At 36.4% G+C, this 25,085-nt stretch overlaps 1 protein-coding gene across 1 annotated transcript in view; it reads left to right on the top strand.

Annotated features, from left to right (window-relative positions):
* CENPK (centromere protein K) overlaps positions 1-25,085 on the top strand; it is a 59,980-nt gene that overhangs the window by 22,721 nt on the left and 12,174 nt on the right. The window contains exons 4-5 of the mRNA XM_037013608.2: positions 6,278-6,350; positions 12,385-12,431. Coding sequence (XP_036869503.1) covers positions 6,278-6,350; positions 12,385-12,431 — 120 coding nt within the window. The remainder of the gene's footprint in view (positions 1-6,277; positions 6,351-12,384; positions 12,432-25,085) is intronic.

The following is a 25,085-nucleotide window of genomic DNA, read 5'->3' on the forward strand; positions in this document are numbered from 1 at the left end:
AGTTGCAATGCTTGTATCATACAAAATAGACTTCAAAACAAAGAAAGTAACAAGAGACAAAGAACATTACATAATGATAAAGGGGTCAATCCAACAAGAAGATATAACCATTATAAATATCTATGCTCCCAACACAGGAGCACCCACATATGTGAAACAAATACTAACAGAACTAAAGGAGGAAATAGAATGCAATGCATTCATTCTAGGACACTTCAACACTGTACTCACTCTTAAGGACAGATCAACCAAACAGAAGATAAGTAAGGAGACAGAGGAACTGAACAACAGAATAGAACAGATGGACCTAACAGACATCTACAGAATGCTACACTCAAAAGCAACAGAATATACATTCTTCTCAAGTATGGAACATTTCCAAGAACAGATCATATACTAGGCTACAAAAAGAGCTTCAGTAAACTCAAAAATATTGAAATTGTACCAACCAGTTTCTCAGATCACAAAGCTATGAAACTAGAAATAAATTATGCAAAGAAATTGAAAAATCCTACGTGCACATGGAGGCTACACAACATGCTCCTAAATAACCAATGGATCAATGACCAAATAAAAACAGAGATCAAGCAATATATGGAGACAAATGACAACAATAATTCAATACCGCAAAATCTGTGCGATGCAGCCAAGGCTGAGCTGAGAGGAAAGTATATTGCATACAGACCTACCTCAAGAAATAAGAACAATCCCTTATAAGCAGTCTAAACTCACAATTAATGAAACTATGAAAAGAACAACAAATGAGGCCCAAAGTCAGTAGAAGGAGGGACATAATAAAAATTAGAGCAAAAATAAATAAAATTGAGAAGAATAAAACAATAGAAAAAATCAATGAAAGCAAGAGCTGCTTCTTCGAGAAAATAAACAAAATAGATAAACCCCTAGCCAGACTTATCAAGAATAAAAGAGTCTGCACACATCAGCAGAATCAGAAATGAGAAAGGAAAAATCACTACGGACACCACAGACATAAAAAGAATTATGAAACAATACTATGCAAAATTATATGGTAACAAACTGGATAACCTAGAAGAAATGGACAACTTTCTAGAAAAATACATTTCAAGGCTGACCAAGGAAGAAACAGAAAAATCTAAACATACCAATTACCAGCAATGAAATTGAACTGGTAATCAAAAACCTATCTAAGGACAAAAGTCCTAGACCAGATGGCTTCACTGCTGAATTTTATCAAACATTTAGTGAAGACCTAATACCCATTCTCCTTAAAGTTTTCCAAAAAAAGAAGAGGAGGGAGTATTTCCAAACTCATTCTATGAGGCCAGCATCACTCTAATACCCAAACCAGGCAAAGACACCACAAAGAAAATTACAGATCAATTTCCCTCATGAACATAAATGCAAAAATACTCAACAAAATATTAGCAAACCCAATTCAAAAGTATATCAAAAAGATCATCCATCATGATCAAGTTGTATTTATGCCAGGGATGCAAGGATGGTACAACATTGAAAAATCCATCAACACGTAACACCACATCAAGAAAAAGAAGGACAAAAACCACATAATCATCTCCATAGATACTGAAAAATTCAACATCCATTAATGATAAAAACTCTCAACAAAATGGTTGTAGAGGGCAAGTACCTCAACATAATAAAGACCATATATGACAAACCCACAGCCAACATTATACTTAACTGTGAGAAGCTGAAAGCTTTTCCTTTAAGATTGGAACAAGACAAGAATGCCCACTCTTCCCACTTTTATTCAACATAGTACTGGAGTTCCTAGCCACGGCAGTCAGACAACACAAGAAATAAAAGGCATGCAGATTGGCAAGGAAGAAGTTAAACAGTCCCTGTTTGCAGATGACATGATATTGTACATAAAAAACCCTAACAATCCACCCCAAAACTACTAGAACTGATATCAGAATACAGCAAAGTTGCAGGATACAAAATTAACACACAGAAATCTGTAGCTTTCCTATTCACTAACAATGAACTAGCAAAGAGAGAAATCAGGAAGACAATTCCATTCACAATTGCATCAAAAAGAATAAAATACCTAGGAATAAATCTAACTAAGGAAGTGAAAGACCTATACTCTGAAAACTACAAGACATTCATGAGAGAAATTAAAGAAGATACCAATAAATGGAAACAGATCCCATGCTTATGGGTAGAAATAATTAATATTGTCAAAATGGCCATCCTGCCTAGAGCAATCTAGATTCAATGCAATTCCTATCAAAATACCAACAGCATTCTTCAACAAACTAGAGAAAATTGTCCTCAAATTCATATGGAACCACAAAAGACCTCGAATAGCCAAAGCAATCCTGAGAAGGAAGAATAAAGCTGGCAGGATTATACTCCCCAACTTCAAGGTCTACTACAAAGCCACAGTAATCAAGACAATTTGGTACTGGCACAAGAACAGAACCACAGACCAATGGAACAGTCTAGAGAGCCCTGATATAAACCCAACCATATATGGTCAATTAATATATGATAAAGAAGCCATGGACATGTAATGGGGAAATGACAGCCTCTTCAACAGCTGGTGTTGGCAGAACTGGGCAGCTACATTGCAAGAGAATGAAACTGGATTATTGTTTAACCCCATACACAAAAGTAAACTTGAAATGGATTAAAGACTTGAATGTAAGTCATGAAACCATAAAACTCTTAGAAGACAACATAGGCAAACATCCCCTGAATATAAGGAAGAGCTACTTCTTCCTGAACCCATCTCCTCGAGAAAGGGAAACAAAAGCTAAAATGAACTCATGGGACTACATCAACTGAAAAGGTTTTGTACGGCAAAGGACATCATCAACAGAACAAAAAGGCATCCTACAGTATGGGAGAATATATTTGTAAATGACTTGTCCAACAAGGGGTTAACATCCGAAATATATGAAGAATTTACACACCTCAACACCCAAAAAGCCAATAACCTGATTAATAAATGGGCAGAGGATATGAAGAGACGGTTCTCTAAAGAAGAAATTCAGTTGGACAACAGACACATGAAAAGATGCTCCACATCACTAATCATCAGGGAAATGCAAATTAAAACCACAATGAGATAACACCTCACACGAGTAAGGATGGCCAGCATTGAAAAGAGTAAGAACAACAAATGTTGGTGAGGATGTGGAGAAAGGGGAACCATCCTACACTGCTGGTGGGAATGTAAGCTAGTTCAACCATTGTGGAAAGCAATATGGAGGTTCCTCAAAAAACTAAAAATAGAAATACCATTTGACCTGGGATTCCCCCTTCTGGGAATTTACCCAAAGAATACAACTTCTCAGATTCAAAAAGATATATGCTCCCCTATGTTTATCGCAGCATTTTTTACAATGGCCAAGATATGGAAGCAACCTAAGTGTCCATCTGTAGATGAATGTATAAAGAAGTGGTACATATATACAATGGAATACTATTCAGCCATAAGAAACAAACAAATTCTACCATTTGCAGCAACATGGATGGAGGTGGAGGACATTATGCTCAGTGAAATAAGCCAGGCGGTGAAAGACAAATACCAAATGGTTTCCCTCATTTGTGGAGTGTAACAATGAAGCAAAACAGAAGGAACAAAATAGCAGCAGACTCAGAGACTCCAAGAATGAACTAGTGGTTACCAAAGGGGACGGGTGTGGGAGGGCGGGTGGGGTGGGAGGGAGAAGTGGATTGAGGGGTATTATGTTTAGTACACATGGTGTGGGGGATCACAGGGAGAACAGTGTATCACAGAGAAGGGACATAGTGGATCTCTGGCAACTTGCACTAATGGACAGTGATTGTATTGGGGTGTGGGTGGGGACTTGATAGTATGGGTAAATGTAGTAACCACATTGTTTTTTCATGTGAAACCTTCATAAGAGTGTATATCAATCATAGCTTAATAAAAAATAAAAAAGTAAAATAAAATAAAACCTATGACACAGGAAAAAAAAAGAATTAAGCCATCTTTTGTAAGAATTTTTATAGCTGTCAATAAATATAGAGCTTTATTGTACAGGGTAAACCTGAATATTTTATTTAGAAAAGCATTATACAGTAAATAAACTATCATCTGGCTTCCTTCAGAAATGTGGTTTTTTATGTTGTAGAAATTGAGACCTACTGAATCAGATTCACTAAGGATGGGACCTATGAGTTTCCTGAATATTTTTCATGCAATGAGCCAAACTTTGGCTTTGTGGGATAAGCTATGTAGTTGTAGTAAATAATCAGTATCCTGAGATAGTCAATAATAACAAAATTTTAAGAATCCATAGTGTCTTTTCCTAAGTGTTGAGAGTCCCCAATATTACTCCCAAGTTTGATGATTCTGCAGAAGGGCTCACAGGACTCAGTGTGTAGTCATCACATGGCTGACATGTATTAGACTGAAAGGATACAGAGCAAAATCAGCAAAGGGAAAAGGACCAAAGGGGAAACCAGGGACATACTTTCAGGAGTCATTTCCCAGTAGAGTCACACAAGATGTACTTAATTCCCACAGAGAGTTGTGACAAGTGTGAAATGTCTACCAGGCAGCCTCTTTAGAGACTCAGTGCCCAAAGTTTTTTGTAGTGGCTAGTCACATAGCCACCCTCTGCCTAGTAGTCATCAAAGTACTAGACTTCCAGAAGGAAAGCAGGTATTCAGCGTAAATCATATTCTTTGCACAGTTTGTGCTTTGTCATTTTGCAGAGTGAACCCTCTTGTCAGGTTAGTGGGAGCCACCTCAAAATCCAAGTTTCCAAATGCTAGCCAAGGGCCAGCGTTGCAAGCAGCCCTTTAAGGATAATCAGACTTACTTGGTTTTAAGTATTTTCTGCACACCTGTTAACTTTAAAACTTCAATATTAATACTCGGTCCATTTTCTAAAGCAAGAAAATAGGTATTTTAAATGAGAAAATGGCAGAAAGTCTCAAATTTCATGTTTAAATCACTGTAAAATCACTAATATTTTCTTTTTTGGAAAGTATTGTTGAATTTTATAGAAAGATCAAAATAATTTGGGTGTTTGCATTAGCTTAGCTTGGCTTTGGTGCAGTAAGTGCTGTATTTCACCAATGTAGTGCAACGTTGAATTGTGAAATTACAGTTTTTTAATAGGTCAAAAAGTAAATATTGGTAATTTTATATATTTCTAATAAGTGCAGGAAAAATGATATGGATCCCTTATTATGATAATTTTACCTAGTTTAGATACAACTTTTTAGGAATTTTTATATCCCTTCCCAGTAATAATAATATTTATAATTCACTTTATTGATCAAAAAACACTTTCACCGTCACATTTAATTATTTATACAGTAATGATAAACTTGTTTGGTAAAAATTTTAAGTACCTGTAAGTGAATTTTGTTGTAATTATATAACACTTTCAAAGAGACTAGGTTTTTTTCCTCTGACTATCCAACAGCAGTTTTATAATATAGAGCAGGGTGTTTGAGCTCTACCTGCTCTGTATCTTTAAAAATTGGTTAAAAAGATGGTACTTGGTGTCCTTTTGTATAAATAGAACAGAAATACCTATTGCATTTTTTATTTATTTTGGTACCATTAAGAATTATATAGAGCAGATAAGAAATGTTCTGAAATTTAATTTTAATCATACATAAACTTGAATTCTGTGGTCTAATCAGGCAACAGATTTATAACAGGTTTGTAAATATCAAAATTATAATTTCTTGGAGCCACCTGATATCAGAAACATTCATCCTGATTTATCTTTGGCTGAAGAGCACATGTTTACAACAATTTACAAACTACGGTGTAGTAAAACTGGTTTTTATGTATGGCTTCTGGACCCAGTGTCATTTTGTATTTATCTCTACATATGTATTTACATTTATTTTTAGCTACTATCTTTTTCTAAAAATTAGTTTCAATTTTTCTGAAAGTGAATGGAGAGGAAAAAGCATCTTTAAAGCAAGTTTGTCTAAAAAATGTTGGTAAGAAATAACATCCTTTTTTAAATGAATACTGATTTAGGGAATAAACAATGTATTTAGGTTCTTTTAGGTTGACAGGTGATGTACAATTGATCATTTTTTAATACTATATCAGTAGTAAAATGGGCAATTATGAGCTATACTTAGTGTGGTTTAAAGCAGAATTCTGTTTGAAGTGATCATTTTTATAGTTTCGATAGCTATTATGGGTGCCATTTATCTTAGGAACTTGTATTAAAGTATTAAGAATGTCTACACTTTCATCAATGAGTAGCTATGAATATTCCACAAAAACAACTTTGTTTTCCTTTTGTTCTTTTTTTTATAGCTGTCACTATTAATTATGCAAGTGAAATGTTTGACTGCTGAACTCACCCAATGGCAGAAAGAAACTCCTGAAAGTAAGATTCTTACTTGTAGGTTTATATTTTTGTAAATGAATTAATGGCAAATTAATTTGATGATGATAAGCAGAATTAAAAGATCCATTTAGCCTTTTTGAACTTGTGTAAACTCCTTTGATATTAGGAATCTTTCTAATCACTAATTTTTCTTTTCCTTATGCTCATTTTGTGCTTACTTTATTATAGCTAAACATATTTCTTTCATATTAGAGCATAATAGTCTTGGATTATGGAGACCTTATTATACCCATAATTTTATCCTCATAAAAACTGTCTTATATGCTCAGTAGAAAAATGACTAAAACTTAACTAGTGGAAGAGTAAATTATTTTAGATACTTGTTCAGGTAAGGACTTTATACAGTATATGTTGCCTCTTGACTTGTTCATCAGAGGCCAGCTATATATTTGCCTTTAGTTGAGAAATAGATGGCTTAAAAATCTGTAGTTGTAACACCCAACTAGGAGATATTCTTGTATTATGAAAGCCTCCATTTCTCTATACAACATATATGACTGTATTTGGTATTCTATAAGTATTGCCCCCTCTTGAATACTTCCAAACTCATTCTATAAGGCCAGCATCACTCTAATACCAAAACCAGGCAAAGTCACCACAAAAAAAGAAAATTACAGACCAATATCTCTGATGAACATAGATGCAAAAATACTCAACAAAACATTAGCAAACCGAATTCAAAAATACATCAAAAAGATGATCCATCATGATCAAGTTGAATTTATGCCAGGGATGCAAGGATGGTACAACATTCAAAAATCCATCAACACATAACACCACATCAACAAAAAGAAGGACAAAAACCACATAATCACCTCCACAGATGCTGAAAAAGCATTTGACAAAATTCAATATCCATTCATGATAAAAACTCTCAACAAAATGGTTGTAGAGGGCAAGTACCTCAACATAATAAAGGCCATATATGACAAACCCACAGCCAACATTATACTTAACAGTGAGAAGCTGAAAGCTTTTCCTTTAAGATCTGGAACAAGACAAGAATGCCCACTCTCCCCACTTCTATTCAACATAGTACTGGAGTTCCTAGCCATGGCAGTCAGACAACATAAGAAATAAAAGGCATGCAGATTGACAAGGAAGAATAAACTGTCCCTGTTTGCAGATGACATGATATTGTACATAAAAAACCCTAAACAATCCACTCCAAAACTACTAGATCTAATATCTCAATTCAGCAAAGTTGCATTGATTAAGCAAAGATACAAAATTAATATACAGAAATCTGTGGCATTCTTATACACTAACAATGAACTAGCAGAGGAGAGAAATAAGGAAAAAAATTCCATTCACAATTGCATCAAAAAGAATAAAATACTTAGGAATAAATCTAACTAAGGAAGTGAAAGACCTACACTCTGAAAAGTGCAAGACACTCATGAGAGAAATTAAAGAAGATACCAATAAATGGAAACATCCTGGGCTCATGGATAGGAAGAACTAGTATTGTCAAAATGCCCATCCTGCGTAAAGCAATCTACAGATTCAATGCAATTCCAATCAAAATACCAATGGCATTCTTCAACGAACTAGAGAAAATTGTTCTAAAATTCATATGGAACCACAAAAGACCTCGAATAGCCAAAGCAATCTTGAGAAGGAAGAATAAAGCTGGGGGGATTATGCTCCCCAACTTCAAGCTCTACTACAAAGCCACAGTAATCAAGACAATTTGGTACTGGCACAAGAACAGAACCACAGACCAATGGAACAGACTAGAAAGCCCTGATATAAACCCAACCATATATGGTCAATTAATATATGATAAAGGAGCCATGGACATGTAATGGGGAAATGACAGCCTCTTCAACAGCTGGTGTTGGCCAAACTGGGCAGCTACATACAAGAGAATGAAACAGGATTATTGTTTAACCCCATACACAAAAGTTAACTCAAAATGTATCAGAGACTTGAATGTAAGTCATGAAACCATAAAACTCTTAGAAGACAACATAGGCAAATATCTCCTGAATATAAGCATGAGCAACTTCCTGAACGCATCTCCTCCAGCAAGGGAAACAAAAGCAAAAATGAACTCATGGAACTACAGCAAACTAAAAAGGTTTTGTATGGCAAAGGACACCATCAACAGAACAACAAGGCATCCTACAGTATGGGAGAATAAAATGACTTATCCAGCAAGGGGTTGGATATATAAAGAACTTACATAACTCAACACCCAAAAAGCAAATAACCCGATCAACAAATGGGCAGACGATCTGAACAAACACTTCTCCAAAGAAGAAATTCAGATGGCCAACAGACACATGAAAAGATGCTCCACATCACTAATCATCAGGGAAATGCAAATTAAAACCACAATGAGGTATCACCTCACACCATGTAAGGATGGCCAGCATCGAAAAGACTAAGAACAACAAATGCTGCTGAGGATGTGGAGAAAGGGGAGCCCTCCTACACTGCTGGTGGGAATGTAAGCTAGTTCAACCATTGTGGAAAGCAATATGGAGATTCCTCAAAAAACTAAAAATAGAAATACCATTTGACCTGGGAATCCCACTCCTGGGAATTTACCCAAAGAATACAACTTCTTAATTCAAAAAGACATATGCACCCCTATGTTTATCGCAGCACTTTTTACAATAGCCAAGATAGGGAAGCAACCTAAGTGTCCATCAGTAGAAGAATGGATAAAGAAGAGGTGTGCATATGCACAATGGAATATTACCCAGCCATAAGAAACAAATCCTACCATTTGCAACATGGATGGGGCTGGAGGATATTATGCTCAGTGTAATAAGCCAGGCGGAGAAAGACAAGTGCCAAATGATTTCCCTCATTTGTGGAGTGTAACAATGAAGCAAAACTGAAGGAACAAAATAGCAGCAGACTCAGAGACTCCAAGAAGGAAGTAGTGGTTACCAAAGGGGAGGGGCATGGGAGGGCTAGTGGGGAGGAAGGGAAAAGGGGATTGAGGGGTATTATGCTTAGTACTCATGGTGTAGGGGATCACGGGGAGAACAGTCTAGCAGAGCGAAGGCATATAGTGTATCTGTGGCATCTTGCTGCACTGATGGACAGTGACTGCATTGGGGTATGGGTGGGGACTTGATAATATGGGTAAATGTAGTAACCACATTGTTTTTTCATGTGAAACCTTCATGAGTGTATATCAATAATACTTTAACAAAAAATTTAAAAAATGAAAAAGTATTGCCCCCCTCTTTTCCCATCTGTGTATCCTTTTTCTTTCTCCTGCCACTCTGTTTCCTTTCCTTTAACTCCCCCCCACTTCCCTCTTTGGTCTCCACTGTAGCCTTATCATGTTCTATCTCAGTTATTGGAATTTTTTCCTCCTCATTCTCTTGCAACATTTCATCTGGATTTTTGGTTTCAGTTACTATATTCATGCCAGTGCCCACCATTGTTCCACATACTTCACTACTTACTGGTCTTTAATTTGAGCACTTATAGACACACAATTATGATTTTAATTTGCATTGAAGTATATATCCTATTGCCTTCTCATGATATTGAGCACCTCAGAGGCTGCTCATAACCTGCTGTTAAAATGCTGGTGTTTTCCAAAGGACTGTCCTAGCTCTTTCCACTTCTTATGCTGTATGCTATTCCAGAAGTATATTTTCTGCTCCTGTTTTTATATGTTGTATCTGTATTAATAACTTGTATATTTGTTTGCTACGGTAGCTATAAGAAAGTACTATAGACTGGGTTGCTTAAACAAAAGAAATTAATTTTCTCATAATTCTGTAGGCTAAAAGTTCAAGACCAGGGTGATTGCAAGGTTGGTTTCAATTTTTCTCTACCTTCTACACATTTTTCTGAAATATTCTATACCTGCCTCAGATTCATGAACTGATCTCCATTTCCTGATCCAATGAATGGATTCTATTTGATCAGCCATAAATTTAAGTCTAGAAAGATTCTTCCTTTTTTATATTTCACATACAGCTAGTCATTTAAATATTGAGCCCTAGTGCCACAGATTTACTTTAGGCCTTTATCAATTATCCACTAGTTAAATATAATAGATTTTTTTGTCTCTTAATCAAATTTTTAAATTAATTACAGACATTTTCAAACTTACAGAAAAATTAAAGGTCCAACTTTTCTATTTTGGATGTGTATTATTTAGCTTTCCCAGTATCATTTGTTGAGAAAACTGTCCTTTCCTCCATTGAATTGTCTTGGTACTCCTCTCAAAAATCATTTGACTTTTTAGGGAGGATTATTTCTGGGCTCTCTATACTCTTCTATTGGTCTACATGTCTATCCTTTGCCAGTAACACACTGTTTTGTTTACTGTAGCTTTGTACTAAGTTTTAAAATTAGGAAGTATGAGAGCTCCATCTTTGTTCTTTTTTCAAGACTCTTTTAGCTATTTGAAGTGCCTTGATATTTCATGTGCATTTTAAGATGAATTTTTCTGTCTACAAAAGACATCATTGGGATTTTGATAGAGATTGCACTGAATCTGCAGATCACTTTGGGTAATACCAACATCTTAATATTAAGTCTTCCAATCCTTGATTATAGGATGTCTTTCTATTTATTGGTGTCTTTAATTTCTTTAGGTAGCATTTTGTAGTTTTCAGCATACAAGTCTTTAACCTCCAGATTAAATTTATTCCTGTTTTTGTCTTTTTGATGCTATATGTCAAGGAATTTTTAATTTTTATTTTTCTTACTATCATTATCCCTTATATATATATATATATATACCTTATACTGGTAAACCAAACACAGGCTGCCCTCTTGGTCAAATACCTACCTTGCTTAGGGTTGCCAGTTCCATAGGCTACCACATTGGAAGGATTTAACGATTTTTATATTCTTAGAACCTGCCATATTAGATTGGTTGAAATGATTACTTGAATGAATATTGAAATGCTATAGTTGACCACACTGGCCAAGAGGGAGATTTTCAAACTTTGTGTTCTTAAAATCCTTCTTACTGCATTTGTTGAAATGATTTACTAGTCATCCCAGGGTTGCCTATAATCAGTTTTAATACAGGGCCTATGAAGCACATGTAGCAAGCTCTTTCCTGTTAGAAGACTCTCTAAAATAGCAGGTAGCTTAGAAAGTTTTAAGTAATGTATCATTTGGGTAGTTTTAAATAGCACTTTATGAGGAAATATATGTTGAACTTTTCTAAGTATGAGGATTTTATTTGGCTCTACAAAATTAAAATGAAATATTAAATTTACTCATCAGACTGGCAAAAATTTTAAAGAGTTTATAATAGCTTTCACTGTTTTTTTACTCATGGCTCATAGAAATTTTTCAGAAAAGATCCTGTATTAAAATTTGAAATAGACATTTTTTTCTATGAAATTCCATTTCTGGAAATCTAACCACAGAAATGAAGACACTAATAAAAAACATAAATAAAGGAATGTTTACTGAATTATTAATTTTTTGTGGCTAAAAACTAGACACAAAGTTAGTTGATGGTCAGTCAAGAGTGAAATCACTTAATACAATATGGCATATTTACCCTGTGGAATGTTATGAATGATTTAAAATTATGAATTAGACTTACACCAATGAATAGAAAGAATCTCCATGGGGGTTTTGTTGTGTGAAAATAAGGTAAGAATAATGTATATGATATGATCTCATTCTTGTAAACCATCAATGCAAAATTAATAACCCTTGCATGTATATGTAGAGATATATATAACATATACATGTATATATGCACGGATGCCTGAAATTGTATGACTACAGAGAGAAATATTTAAGGAACATAACCATAAATTACTAATTTTATTTTTAAGCGACTGGGAAAGGAAAAAGGAAAAAACACCAGTGAAAACAAAATACATAAATATCACATTTGTCTAAAATTATATACAAGTTGATTAAAAAAAGGGAAAAGTATACCTTAGAAACCATAAAATATTTAAAAAATTTTTAATTTTTTAAAAATATTTTTAAAAAATACTTGATTTTTTTTTAAGTTAACTAAGCATATGTATAATTTTGGTTTGTTTTATTTCTGTAGTAATTCCACTGAATGAAGAAGTTCTGGTAACATTAGGAAAAGAAAAGGTAAGTCATTAATGAATTTGTAGTAGCCACTAATTATTTATAACTAGAAGCATTTTGGCTAAATTCATGGCATAAGAAGTAAGATGAAACCACTTTAAAACCACATTAATTTTTCTATTTTGATTTCAATTATGTTTTATTGAATAGACTATTTTAAAAGATTTTATTTTCAACTCAATTTGTCAGAACTATTACTAGTTAGTATTAAATTTGTAAGCTTTACTCTTATACTTAATTTCCAGTTGACTAAACTCTTAATAAAAGCAAAAAGGTTAAACAAAACTGATGATCATACATATACATCTATGCTTCTCAAAACAATACATGCCAATAAAAACATGTTTTTAAAGTGTCAGTCCATTAAGCCAAACTATAGAAGCAAACCAGAATTTTAATCAAGGTTGTAGAACATGGAAAGAGATGAGTACCTATGTATCTAGAGGCAGAAAAAAGAGTGAAAAGAGAGATGATCTACAAAATCAAAGAAAGGGTTGGGATTTGAAGGAACCTAGTACTGCAAAATTCAGGGTTCAAGTGTGGAGCTAAAAACAAGATTTCTTTAAAAGCACAAACTTTCTCGCTCTCTCTGTCTCTGTTTTGCCATTATCCACACACATGATAACTGGAGGTATATGGTATGGAGATATTAAACTATTGAGGCTCTAGACTCAGGAATACCCCAGGTTGGGTATTTAGCAGAATGAAAGTCAGAAAGATCAAGTTAACATTTTCATATTGTGTAGTGGAAGTACCACCTCCTTCCCAGGTTCTGTCTTCAGGTCCTGCAGTATGGTGTAAAAATACCCTCAGACTAGAGATAAAATAATCTCTTCTGGAAAACCTAAATGCCTGAAGAAGAAAGCTCTATAAGTATTAGTACATGTGAGTCCCCAGGGAAAAAGCAGGGTGGCTGTAGATCAAAAAGTCCCATTCATGAATGAGGTTTTAGTAAATTTTTTAGTTTCAAATATGATGGCCAGCCAATGATCATTGACATGCGTGTAAAGCCTCCAAGTGGAAAGGCAGAAGCCCAAAACAATTGACAACATGAATATTAAGGAAATAGAGATAGTTTAGGGAATGAAGAGAATTTAATAAAATATTATTTTCAGGGGGATCAAAAAATTTTTTTGAGTCCACAAAACAACAGAATCCCAACTTAGAAAAAGGAACACTATATTCATCCTAGGGTGACTATAATCAAAAGACAGACAATAGCAAGTATTGGTGAAGATGTGGAGAAATCAGAACACTTCAGTACTGTTTGTGGGACTATAAGATGGTGCAGCCACTTTGGAAAAGTCTAATTTTTCTTCAAAGTTGAAAGAGTTATTATTTGAATCAGTAGTTATATTCTTTGGTATATTCTCAAGAGAAATGAAAATATGTTTGTGTACACACAAAAACTTACATATGGATGTTTATAGCAACATTTTTCCTAATGGTCAAAAAGGGGAAACTACCAGGTGTCCATCAACTGATGTATGGATAAATAAAAATGTTATATATATATATATATATATATATATATATATATATAAAATGGTATATCATTTGCCAGTAGAAAGAAATGAGTACTGATACGTGTTATACTATGGATGTACTTTGAGAACATTATGCTAAATGAAAGAAGCCAGTCATAAAGGATCACATGTGATTACAGTTATGTAAAATGTCCATAAAAGGCAAATCTAGAGACAAGAAGGTAGATTGTTGATTGTTCATTAAGGCTGGTGGTTGGAGAGGTTGTAATGAGTAACTGCTAATGGATACTGCTGACAGGTTTCCTTTCCAAAAATGTTCTAAAATTGATTGTAATGATCTTTGTACGACTCTATGACTACACTAAAAATCACTGAATTATACATTTGAAGTGGGTGAATTATATAATGCTAATTATCTCAATGGTATGTTAATTCAATTAACATACCGTTATTTTTAACTGTTATTTTAAAATATACTGTTAATTTTTAAAAAGGAGCAATCAGAGAACAAGAAAGCCCTTTTGAATGAAACCATGATAGCTGAAATTAACATAAAAGAAGTTGGTAATTATAGTCATGGATATCTTCTACAGAGTAGGTTAGGAAGGTGGGAAAATTAGAATAGAAGATAAGAAAAATGGAGTATCAACTCAGAAGTACAAAATCTGACCAATAGAAATTCAGAATAGAAAAAGAAAAAAGAGGGGAAGAAATAATAAAATAATACATGAACATTTTTGCAAAATGAAAGACAAGGATTCTTTTCAACATTGAAAAGGTCCACTAAATTTCCAACATCAAGAATTAAAAATGATATAATGATCCAGCATAATTTTCCCTTTGGTAGCAGTCCTTAGGCTAACAACTATAGCTTGGACTGGCCAAAATCCAAACTTGAGGTAGTGTCAGGACCTGCCTCAACAGTCTCTTTTCATTTTAACTAATGCAAATAAAATTAACAAAGGTGTAAGTCTGGGGAAAGGAAATCCCAGGGCAAAATACCCCTAAAAACCAAAACCAGTCAAAGGGAGAAATAAAGTTTAAAACCCGTTTATTGCTTACAAAACTGCAGTCCAGCCCATCTCTCTCTCCTGCTCAACCAGCCACAACACCAGCCCTCCCCCTCATCTCTCAGGTACAGATAAGCCCTCTGTTGCCCAGGTAATTACCCATTGATATGGAGATGAACTTCTCCACCCTTAAGGAAAGATGCAAATGCACTAAAGCCATACTTCTTTCTACCTCTGAACGCCTATTGGTATGCAGATGTACCAAAGCCATGTGAGATATTCTGGAAATATTTAAATTTTACCCACAGTCCACCCCTCCAGAAATCTCGCCTTACAGTTTACTCAATCCCCCTCTTCCGACCAATCTAGTAACATGCAATAGCAACAAAATAAAATCTTGATAATCCTCAAGCCAGAGGATTCAGCCTATGCAGATTAAGCAAATGTACTTTACAGCACAATCTCTCACTAAGCACAAGAATACATTTCTATACTTGTTTACTCATTCCTAACAGTCATGCTAGATTCTGTACAAAACTTTTACCAAACATTAGACAAAGTCAAGCCTCTCTTTAAACATTATTTTCTTGACAACAGCAACACAATCATAATTCTCAAGCCAGAGGATTCAGCTAGGTTCAGATTCCCACACAGATTAAGTCCAAAGCTCGTCCATTCCAGCCATCATGCGGCAGCTACAGCCAGGGGACACATCCAGGACACAAAGACTGTAGAAGCAAATAACCGTGATTGTCGGGGGCCAATTAATTGTTATTATAGGAATACACAGAAGGCCAGCTTCCAAGCCTTTTCCCCAAGGTGCCAGAAGAGCCAGCCATCGCCGATCCATGTGTTGAAATGTCCAGGGCCACATCCATTTTACTCCTAATTGCTGCACCCATCCTTGCAACACATGTCCAATAAAGTGGGCACCTTGATTGCTCTCAGTAACTGGCGACCGACCATAGGCTGCAGAGAGATGCTCTAGGCCCCTCTTGGTGGTTTGCTGATCTGCACAACATGTAGGGCACTCCTTCCGGGCTCGGCTGACTTGTTCAAAGATGAAAGACAAGCCACACTGATGGGCCCACATTGTCTTTTGAGATGGCTGTGCCACACCACTCTGTGGCCTTTGGGTCCAGTCTCGCACCCACCCCGCGATGGGATAGGAGGTTATTACCTTGGTCAGAGGTGTTCTGGCGATGGGCTCTGTAGCCAGCAAGGTGTGGTACACAACAGCCAGTTGCTTCAAGGTGACCCGGACCTCTGCTCCTTTCCATGGTTGTGGCCAGGTTCGGCCAAGAGCAGCAGCAGTGGCAGAAGCAGTAGCCTTAGACTGGGGCCACGGGCCAGGGTCGGCGTGGCCAGCAGCGGTGGTGGTGCCTCCATGACTGTACGAGTGTAAACACATGTCTCTCGGCATGAGGGCCGCTTCTCCCCATCATTTCTAGGGGCGGCCCTACCAAATGTTGCATCCATTATGACAGGTTTCAGGTTCCCAGGAATCCTCCCGACTTTCGCCAATTGTCAGTCTGGGGAAAGGAAATCCTGGGACAAAATACCTCTAAAAACCAAAATCAGTCAAAGGGAGAAATAAAGTTTAAAACCCGTTTATTGCTTACAAAACTGCAGTCCAGCCCATCTCTCTCCTGCTCAAGTGGCCACAACACCGGCCCTCCCCATCACCTCTCAGGTACAGATAAGCCCTCTGTTGCCCAGGTAATCACCCTCTGATATGGAGATGAACTTCTCCACCCCCAAGGAAAGATGCAAATGCACTAAAGCCATACTTCTTTCCACCTCTGAACACCTACTGGTATGCAGATGTACAAAAGCCAGGTGAGATATTCTGGAAATATTTCAATTTTACCCACAAAAGGGATTGAATAGTTAGCTTATTTCTCATTATTTTGCATTTCCTTATGCATCCAGTGAGCCAACTCTATGGCTTTGAGAATTGTTTCTATCATTTCTTAATTTCATCAGTAACATCCCTACTGTAACTGATCACATTACAGCTGTTGTCTTATATTTTTGTTGACTGGGTAACTATCAGGCATCAGAAATTCATCATGCCCTTCCCCCATCATTCTTCCTTTCCCCAAACAGTGCTTTCACTACGTTTTGGTGAGCCAGGGTCATTATAGCAAATCCCCCTTTTGTTGTCAGCTGTTATTGTTTTCCCTGGACCATTCTCAGACTCAGTGATTTACTAGTAGGTTTGTGGGACTCAGAACTGTTAAACTCGTGGTTCTGGTTTATGATAGTGAGAGGCACAGATTAAAATGAGCAAAGGCAGAGGCACATAGGCTAACTTACAGGAGTCCTTTCCCAGTGGGGTTGCATGGATACATTTAATTCTCCTTGGTGCTCTGTGTGATAACACCTGCAGAGTGTTGTCAAACAGGTAAATTCACCCGAGCCGTGCTGTTCAAGGTTTTTGTGACGAGTCAGTCATTATGCATGTTGGAACTCCTTGACTGTTCTCAGCTATTCAGACTCCAGCCCCCAAGAGCAAAACTATTTACTAGGAGTCACATAGAATAAACTTTCTAACTAAACTGGTCATCTGTCCCAAGGCCCCAGGCATACAAAAACACTCTTATAAGGCAGAATATTCCAAGTTCTCAGAGCTCATATTCCAGGACTCTATCAGGGACCAGTCCTGACCATAGGCCTTTCTCAATAATGTGCAACCTTTGCTTGCTGAGTTAACGCTTTCCTACACGCTTGTCCTTTTATTTTCTTAACAGTGTCTTTTGAAAGATCTAAGTTCTTAATTTGATTAACTCCATTTCATCAAGTTTTCTTTTAAGGTTTATGCTCAAGTAGAATAAATATTTGCCCAACTTAAGTTCACAAAGGTTTTCTTGCATATTTTCTTCAGAATTTTTTTTTTGGTATTGTTAATATACAATTACTTGAACAACATTATGGTTACTAGACTCCCCCTATTATCAGGTTCCCACCACATACCCCATTACAGTCACTGTCCATCAGCATAGTAAGATGCTATAGAGTCATTACTTGTCTTCTCTGTGTATACTGCCTTTCCCGTGTCCCCCCACCCCACTACATTATATGTGCTAATCGTAATGCCCCTTTTTCCCCCTTATCCCTCCCTTCCCACCCATAACCCCAGTCCCTTTCCCCTTGGTAACTGTTAGTCCATTCTTGGGTTCTGTGATTCTGCTGCTGTTCTGTTCCTTCAGTTTTTTCTTTGTTCTTCTACTCCACAGATGAGTGAAATTATTTGATACTTGTCTTTCTCTGCCTGGCTTATTTCACTGAGCATAATACCCTCTCCATCCAGGTTGTTGCAAATGGTAGGATTTCTTTTCTTCTTATGGCTGAATAGTATTCCATTGTGTATATGTACCACATCTTCTTTATCCATTCATCTATTGATGGATGCTAAGGTTGCTTCCATTTCTTGGCTATTGTAAATAGTGCTGCGATAAACATAGGGCTGCATATGTCTTTTTTAAACTGGACTCCTGCATTCTTAGGGTAAATTCCTACGAGTGGAATTCCGGGTCAAATGGTATGTCTATTTTGAGTTTTTTGAGGAACCTCCATACTACTTTCTACAATGGTTGAACTAGTTTACATTCCCACCAGCAGTGTAGGAGGGTTCCCCTTTCTCCACATCCCCGCCAACATTGTTGTTTGTCTTGTAGATGTTTGCCATCCTAACTGGTGTGAGGTGATATCTCATTGTGGTTTTAAAAAAATTTGCATGTCTGATGATAAGCGATATGGAGCATCTTTTCATGTGCCTGTTGGCCATCGGAATTTCTTTTTTGGAGATGTGTCTGTTCAGCTCCTCTGCCCATTTGTTAATTGGCTTATTTGCTTTTTGTTTATTGAGGTGTGTGAGCTCTTTATATAATTTGGATGTTAGCCCCTTATCAGATATGTCATTTATGAATATATTCTCCCATACTGTAGGATGTCTTTTTCTTCTACTGATGGTGTCCTTTGCTGTACAGAAGCTTTTTAGTCCCACTTGTTCATTTTTACTTTTCTGTCCCTTGCATGGGGAGAGGTGTTCATGAAGGAGTTGCTCATGTTTATGTCCAAGAGAGTTTTATGGTTTCATGACTTACATTCAGGTCTTTGATCCATTTCAAGTTTACTTTTGTGTATGGGTTTAGACAATAATCCAGTTTCATTATCTTGCATGTAGCTGTCCAGTTTTGCCAACACCAGCTACTGAAGAGGCTGTCATTTCCCCATTGTATATCCATGGCTCCTTTATCGTATATTAATTGACCATATATGCTTGGGTTTACATCTGGACTCTCTATTCCACTCGTCTATGGGTCTGTTCTTATGCCAGCACCAAATTGTCTTGATTACTGTGGCTTTGTAATATAGCTTGAACTCAGGGAGAGTAATTCCGCCGCCTTTATTCTTCCTTCTCAGGATTGCTTTGGCTATTTGGGCTCTTTTGTCATTCAATATGAATTATAGAACCATTTCCTCTAGTTCATTGAAGAATGCTGTAGGTCTTTTAATAGGGATTGCACTGAATCTGTAGATTGCTTTAGGCAGGATGGGGATAATGACGATATTAATTCTTCACAAGAGCATGGGATGAATTTCCATTTATTAGTGTCCTCTTTAATTTCTTTCAAGAGTGTCTTGTAGTTTTCAGAGTATAGGTCTTTCACTTCCTTGGTTAGGTGTATTCCTAAATATTTCATTCTTTTTGATGGAATTGTGAATGGATTTATTTTCCTGATTATTCTTTCTGCTAGTTCATCATTAGTGTATAGGAATGCTACAGATTTCTGTGTATTAATTTTGTAACCTGCAACTTTGCTGAATTCTGATATCAGTTCTAGTAGTTTTGGAGTGGATTCTTTAGGGTTTTTTATGTACAATATCATGCCATATGTGAACAGGGACAGTTTGACTTCTTCCTTGCCAATTTGTATGCCTTTTATTTCTTTGTGTTGTCTGATTGCCATGGCTAGGACCTCCAGAACTATGTTGAATAAAAGTGGGGAGAGTGGGCATCCTTCTGTTGTCCTGATCTTAAAGGAAAAGCTTTCAGCTTCTTGCTGTTAAGTATAATGTTGGCTGTGGGTTTGTCATATATGGCCTTTATTGTGTTGAGGTACTTGCCCTCTGTACCCATTTTGTTGAGAGTTTTTATCATGAATGGATGTTGAATTTTGTCAAGTCTTTTTCACCATCTTTGGAGATGATCATATGGTTTTTGTCCTTTTTGTTGATGTGGTGGATGATGTTGATGGATTTTCGAAAGTTGTACCATCCTTGCATCCCAGGGATGAATCCCACTTGATCATGATGGATGATCTTTTTGATGTATTTTTGAATTTGGTTTGCTAATATTTTGTTGAGTATTTTTGCATCTATATTCATCAGGGATATTGGTCTGTAATTTTCTTTTCTTGTGGTGTCTTTGCCTGGTTTTGGTATTAGAGTGATGTTGGCTCATAGAATGAGTTTGGGAGTATTCCTTCCTCTTCTACTTTTTGGAAAACTTTAAGGAGCATGGGTATTAGGTCTTCACTAAATGTTTGATAAAATTCAGCAGTGAAACCATCTGGTCCATGCATTTTTTTCTTAGGTAGGTTTTGATTACCAATTCAATTTCTTTGCTGGTAATTGGTCTATTCAGATTTTCTGTTAATTCTGGGTCAGCCTTGGAATGTTGTATTTTTCTAGAAAGTTGTCCATTTCTTCTCGGTTATCCAGTTTGTTACCATATAATTTTTATAGTATTCTCTCATAATTCTTTGTATTTCTGTGGTGTCCACCATGATTTTTCCTTTCTCATTTCTGATTCTCTTTATGTGTGTAGACTCTCTTTTTTCTTGATAAGTTTGGCTAGGGATTTATCTATTTTGTCTATTTTCACGAAGAACCAGCTCCTGCTTTCATTGATTCTTTCTATTGTTTTATTCTTCTCAATTTTATTTATTTCTGCTTTAATCTTTATTATGTCCCTCCTTCTACAGACTTTGGGCATCATTTGTTCTTCCTTTTCTAGTTTCCTTAATTGTGACTTTGGACTGTTCTTTTGGGATTGTTCTTCCTGTAGTAGGCCTGTATTGCAATAAATTTCCCTCTTCACACGGTCTTCGCTGCATCACACAGATTTTGCAGTGTTGAATTATTGTCAGTTGTGTCTATATATTGCTTAATTTCTGTTTTTGTTTGGTCATTAAGCCATTGATTATTTAGGAGCATGTTATTAAACCTCTATGTATTTATGGGCTTTTTCATTTTCTTTGTGTAATTTATTTCTTGTTTCATACCTTTGTGATCTAAGAAGCCGATTGGTACAATTTCAGTCTTTTTGCATTTACTGATGTTCTTTTTGTGGCTTAGTATATGATCTATTCTTGAAAATGTTCCATGTGCATTTGAGAAGAATGTGTATCCTGTTGCTTTTGAATGGAGTGTTGTATAGATGTCCATTAGGTCCATCTGTTCTAATACGTTGTTCAGTGCCTCTGTCTCTTTACTCATTTTCTGTATGGTTGATCTGTCCTTGAGTGAGTGGCGTGTTGAAGTCTCCTAAAATGAATGCATTGCATTCTATTTCTCCCTTTAATTCTGTTAGTATTTGTTTCACATATGTAGGTGACCCTGTGTTGGGTGCATAGATATTTAAAATAGTTATATCCTCTTGTTGGACTGACGCTTTTATCATTATGTAAAATCCTTCTTTGTCTCTTGTTACTTTCTTTGTTTTGAAGTCTATTTTGTTTGATATAAGTGCTGCAACTCCTGCTTTTTTCTCACTATTAGGTGTATGAAATATCTTTTTACATCTGTTTATTTTCAGTCTGTGTATGTCTTTGGGTTTGAAGTGAGTCTCTTGTACGCAGCATATAGATGGGTCTTGTTTTTTTTTTTATCCATTCAATGACTCTATGTGTTTTGATTGGTGCATTGAGACCATTTACATTTAGGGTGATTATTGATAGGTGTATACTTATTGCCATTGCAGGCTTTAGATTTGTGGTTACCAAACATTCAAGGGTAATTCCCTTACTATCTAACAGTCTAAATTAACTCACTTTGTATGCTATTACAAACACAACCTAAAGGTTCCTTTTTTTGCCCCCTTCCTTTTTCCTCCTCCTCCATTCTTTGAATGTTATTAGTCATATTCTTTTCTCTTTGTCTATCCCTTAGGTGACATCTATTTAGCCTTAGGAACACTTCCATCTATAGGAGTCCCTCCAAAATGCACTGTAGAGATGGTTTGTGGGAGGCAAATTCTCTCAGTTTTTGCTTATCTGGAAATTGCTTAATCCCTCCTTCAAGTTTAAATGATAACCTTGCTGTGTAGAATATTCTTGGTTCAAGGCCCTTCTGCTTCATTGCATTAAATATATCATGCCACTCCCTTCTGGCCTGTAAGGTTTCTGTTGAGAAGTCTTATGGGTTTTCCTTTGTATGTGATCTTTTTTCTCTCTCTAGCTGCTTTTAAAAGTCTATCTTTATCCTTGATCTTTGCCATTTTAATTATTATATGTCTTGGTGTTGTTTTCCTTGGGTCCCTTGTATTGCGGGAGATTTGTACACCTGCATGGCTTGAGAGACTATCTCCTTCCACAGATTGTGTTAGTTTTCAGCAGTTCTCTCCTCAGTGACACTTTCTAACCCTTTTTCTCTCTTTTTCTTCTGGTACCCCTACAATACAAATTTTATTCCATTTGATTGGTCTCACAGTTCTCTCAATATTCTTTCATTTTTAGAGATTCTTTTTTCTCTTTGTGCCTCAGCTTCTTTGTATTCCTCTTCCCTAATTTCTATTCCATTTACCATCTCTTCTACTACATCTAATCTGCTTTTAAATCCCTCCTTGTATGTTTCATTTCAGATATGGAATTTCTTAATGATTGAATATCCATCTTAAATTTGTTACTGAGTTCTTGAATATTTTTCTGTACTTCCATAAGCATGTTTATAATTTTTATTTTGAACTCTCTTTCAGGCAGATTGGTGAGTCCAATTTCATTTGGCCACTTTTCTGGGGTTTGTGAGATTTTGGTCTGAACCATGTTCTTTTGACATTTCATATTTTGGTTTGGTGCCCTCTACTGCCCAGAAGCTCCAGTCTTTGGAGCTGCTCAGCCCCTAGAGTGAGGTTGGGGGTTGTAGGGGATCAGAGCTGGTGCCTCGGAGGAGGAACTATCTATTTTCTGATTCCCATCTGTCATGTGTGTCTCAGTGTCAGAGCCAGTGGGTTGAGCACACAGGTGTAAGCCTCTGTGCTTTGTGTCTCTAGCTGTTGTAGGTGTGGCCTCCCTCTGGCTGCCCTGACACCAGCGCAGTGACTGCCGGTTTGCCCACCTGTACTGGCAGGCTAGGAGGGAGGGGCAGCGGGCTGCATATCACAGTGGGGGACCTGGGAGCTGGGCAGCCAGCCAGGGGGGTGGAGCACCTGAAGCTCCTCAAAGTTCCCACCCAGCTTTGCAGAGCGCAATCAGACAACCTTGTCCAGCTCTCCCTTCTCCCATGCAGCAAGCTCCATGCAAACTCCACCCTCTCAGCAGCCCTCTTGCTGCTAGGAAGCCTCTTAGACTATCTGCCTTTCCTCTGACACAGAGCGGCCCCATGTGCATTCCATCCTCCACAAATGGCTGGAATCTCAGTCTCTCAAGCACTCCACCTGTCTGAGCTCCCCAATGTCCAGAGTACCACACAGTGTAGGTTTCTGCTTCAAAAGCAGATCTCCAGGGCTAGGTGTTCAGCAGTCCCAGGCTTCCACCCCCTCCTCTGCTCCATTTCTCTTCCTCCCTCCGGTGAGCTGCGATTGGGGAAGGGCCTGGGTCCCGCCAGATTAAGTCTTTCGTATGTTACCCTGTTCCATGAGGTCTGCTCTTTTCATGAGGTCTGTATGCAGTCTGGTTCAGCCATCTTTCCTGTTGCTTTTTTAGGGTCAGTTGTATTAATTAACTATATTTTTGTGTACTATTTGTCATTTTGGGAGGAGTTCTCTGTCTCACCTCTCATGCCACCATCTTGAATCCCCCTGTTCAAGAAATTTTAAAGTTTTAGGTTTCACATTTAGATCTTTGATCCATTTTGAGATAATGTTTATATATGGAATGAGTTATTGTCATTTTTTTTGTATGGATAGTAATTGCATTCCAGCGTAAATTGTTGAAAAAACTCTTTTTTCTTTTGAGTTTCCTTTGCATGTTTGTAAAAAATTAATGTATTGAGTTAAATTATTAATTATATATATGTAAAATTGTTAGTTATTTCTAGACCTTTTGTTTTCCATTCCGTGTTATGTTATTTCCATTCCGGATGTTTTTCTTCCCTTTTCTGTTTTTCTTTCTTTAGGCCATACCACATTGTTTTGTTTACTGAAGCGTTATAATAAATCTTGATATTAAATAGTATGAGTTTTCTTGCTTTGTTATTGTTTACCAAAGTTATTTCATATTTTCATACAAATTAGAGGAGGCTGGTTATTCTGTCCCATTAAAAAATTTTCTAGACTTTTGATTGAGATTGCCCTGATTCTATAGTTTTAATTTAAGGAGGATTGACATCTTTAACATACTGAGTCTCAATTCAGATCCATGAATATTACATGATACCTTAATTTATTTATGTCTCCATTATTTGATATTTTAAAAACTTATCAATGTTTTGTAAGTCAGTGTATCAACAGACTAAAAAATAAAAGTTGATTGTCTTGTGAATTCAGTATGAGTAAGTGAGAAAATTCGATATTATCTTATGATTTAAAAAAGGCTTCAAATACTGTAACAGAAGTTTGCAGGTCTTGTACATGTTTTGTCAAATTTATCCCTTTAGCTTTTCATATTTTGATGCTATTAAAATGGTATATTTTTTTATTTAAATTCCCAATTTATTGCTGGCATATACAAATAAAATAAATACTTGTATTTATTTGCGTCTTGACTCTACTGAGTATGTTAAACCTTTTTATTCTAATAGCTTTTTTGTAGATTCTGTTGGATTTTCCTTACTTTTTTACATCTAAAATCAGATCAGAGGCAGTTTTCCTTACTTCTTTACATCTGCATGCTTTATGTATCTTTTCCTCAGCTTATTGTGCTGTCCTAGAACACTTAGTAGTATATTGAATGTAAGTGATGAGAATGGACATTTTTGCCTTGTTCCTAATCTTA

The sequence above is a fragment of the Manis javanica genome, chromosome 1, assembly GCF_040802235.1.
Source record: "Manis javanica isolate MJ-LG chromosome 1, MJ_LKY, whole genome shotgun sequence".
Lineage (NCBI taxonomy): Eukaryota > Metazoa > Chordata > Mammalia > Pholidota > Manidae > Manis > Manis javanica.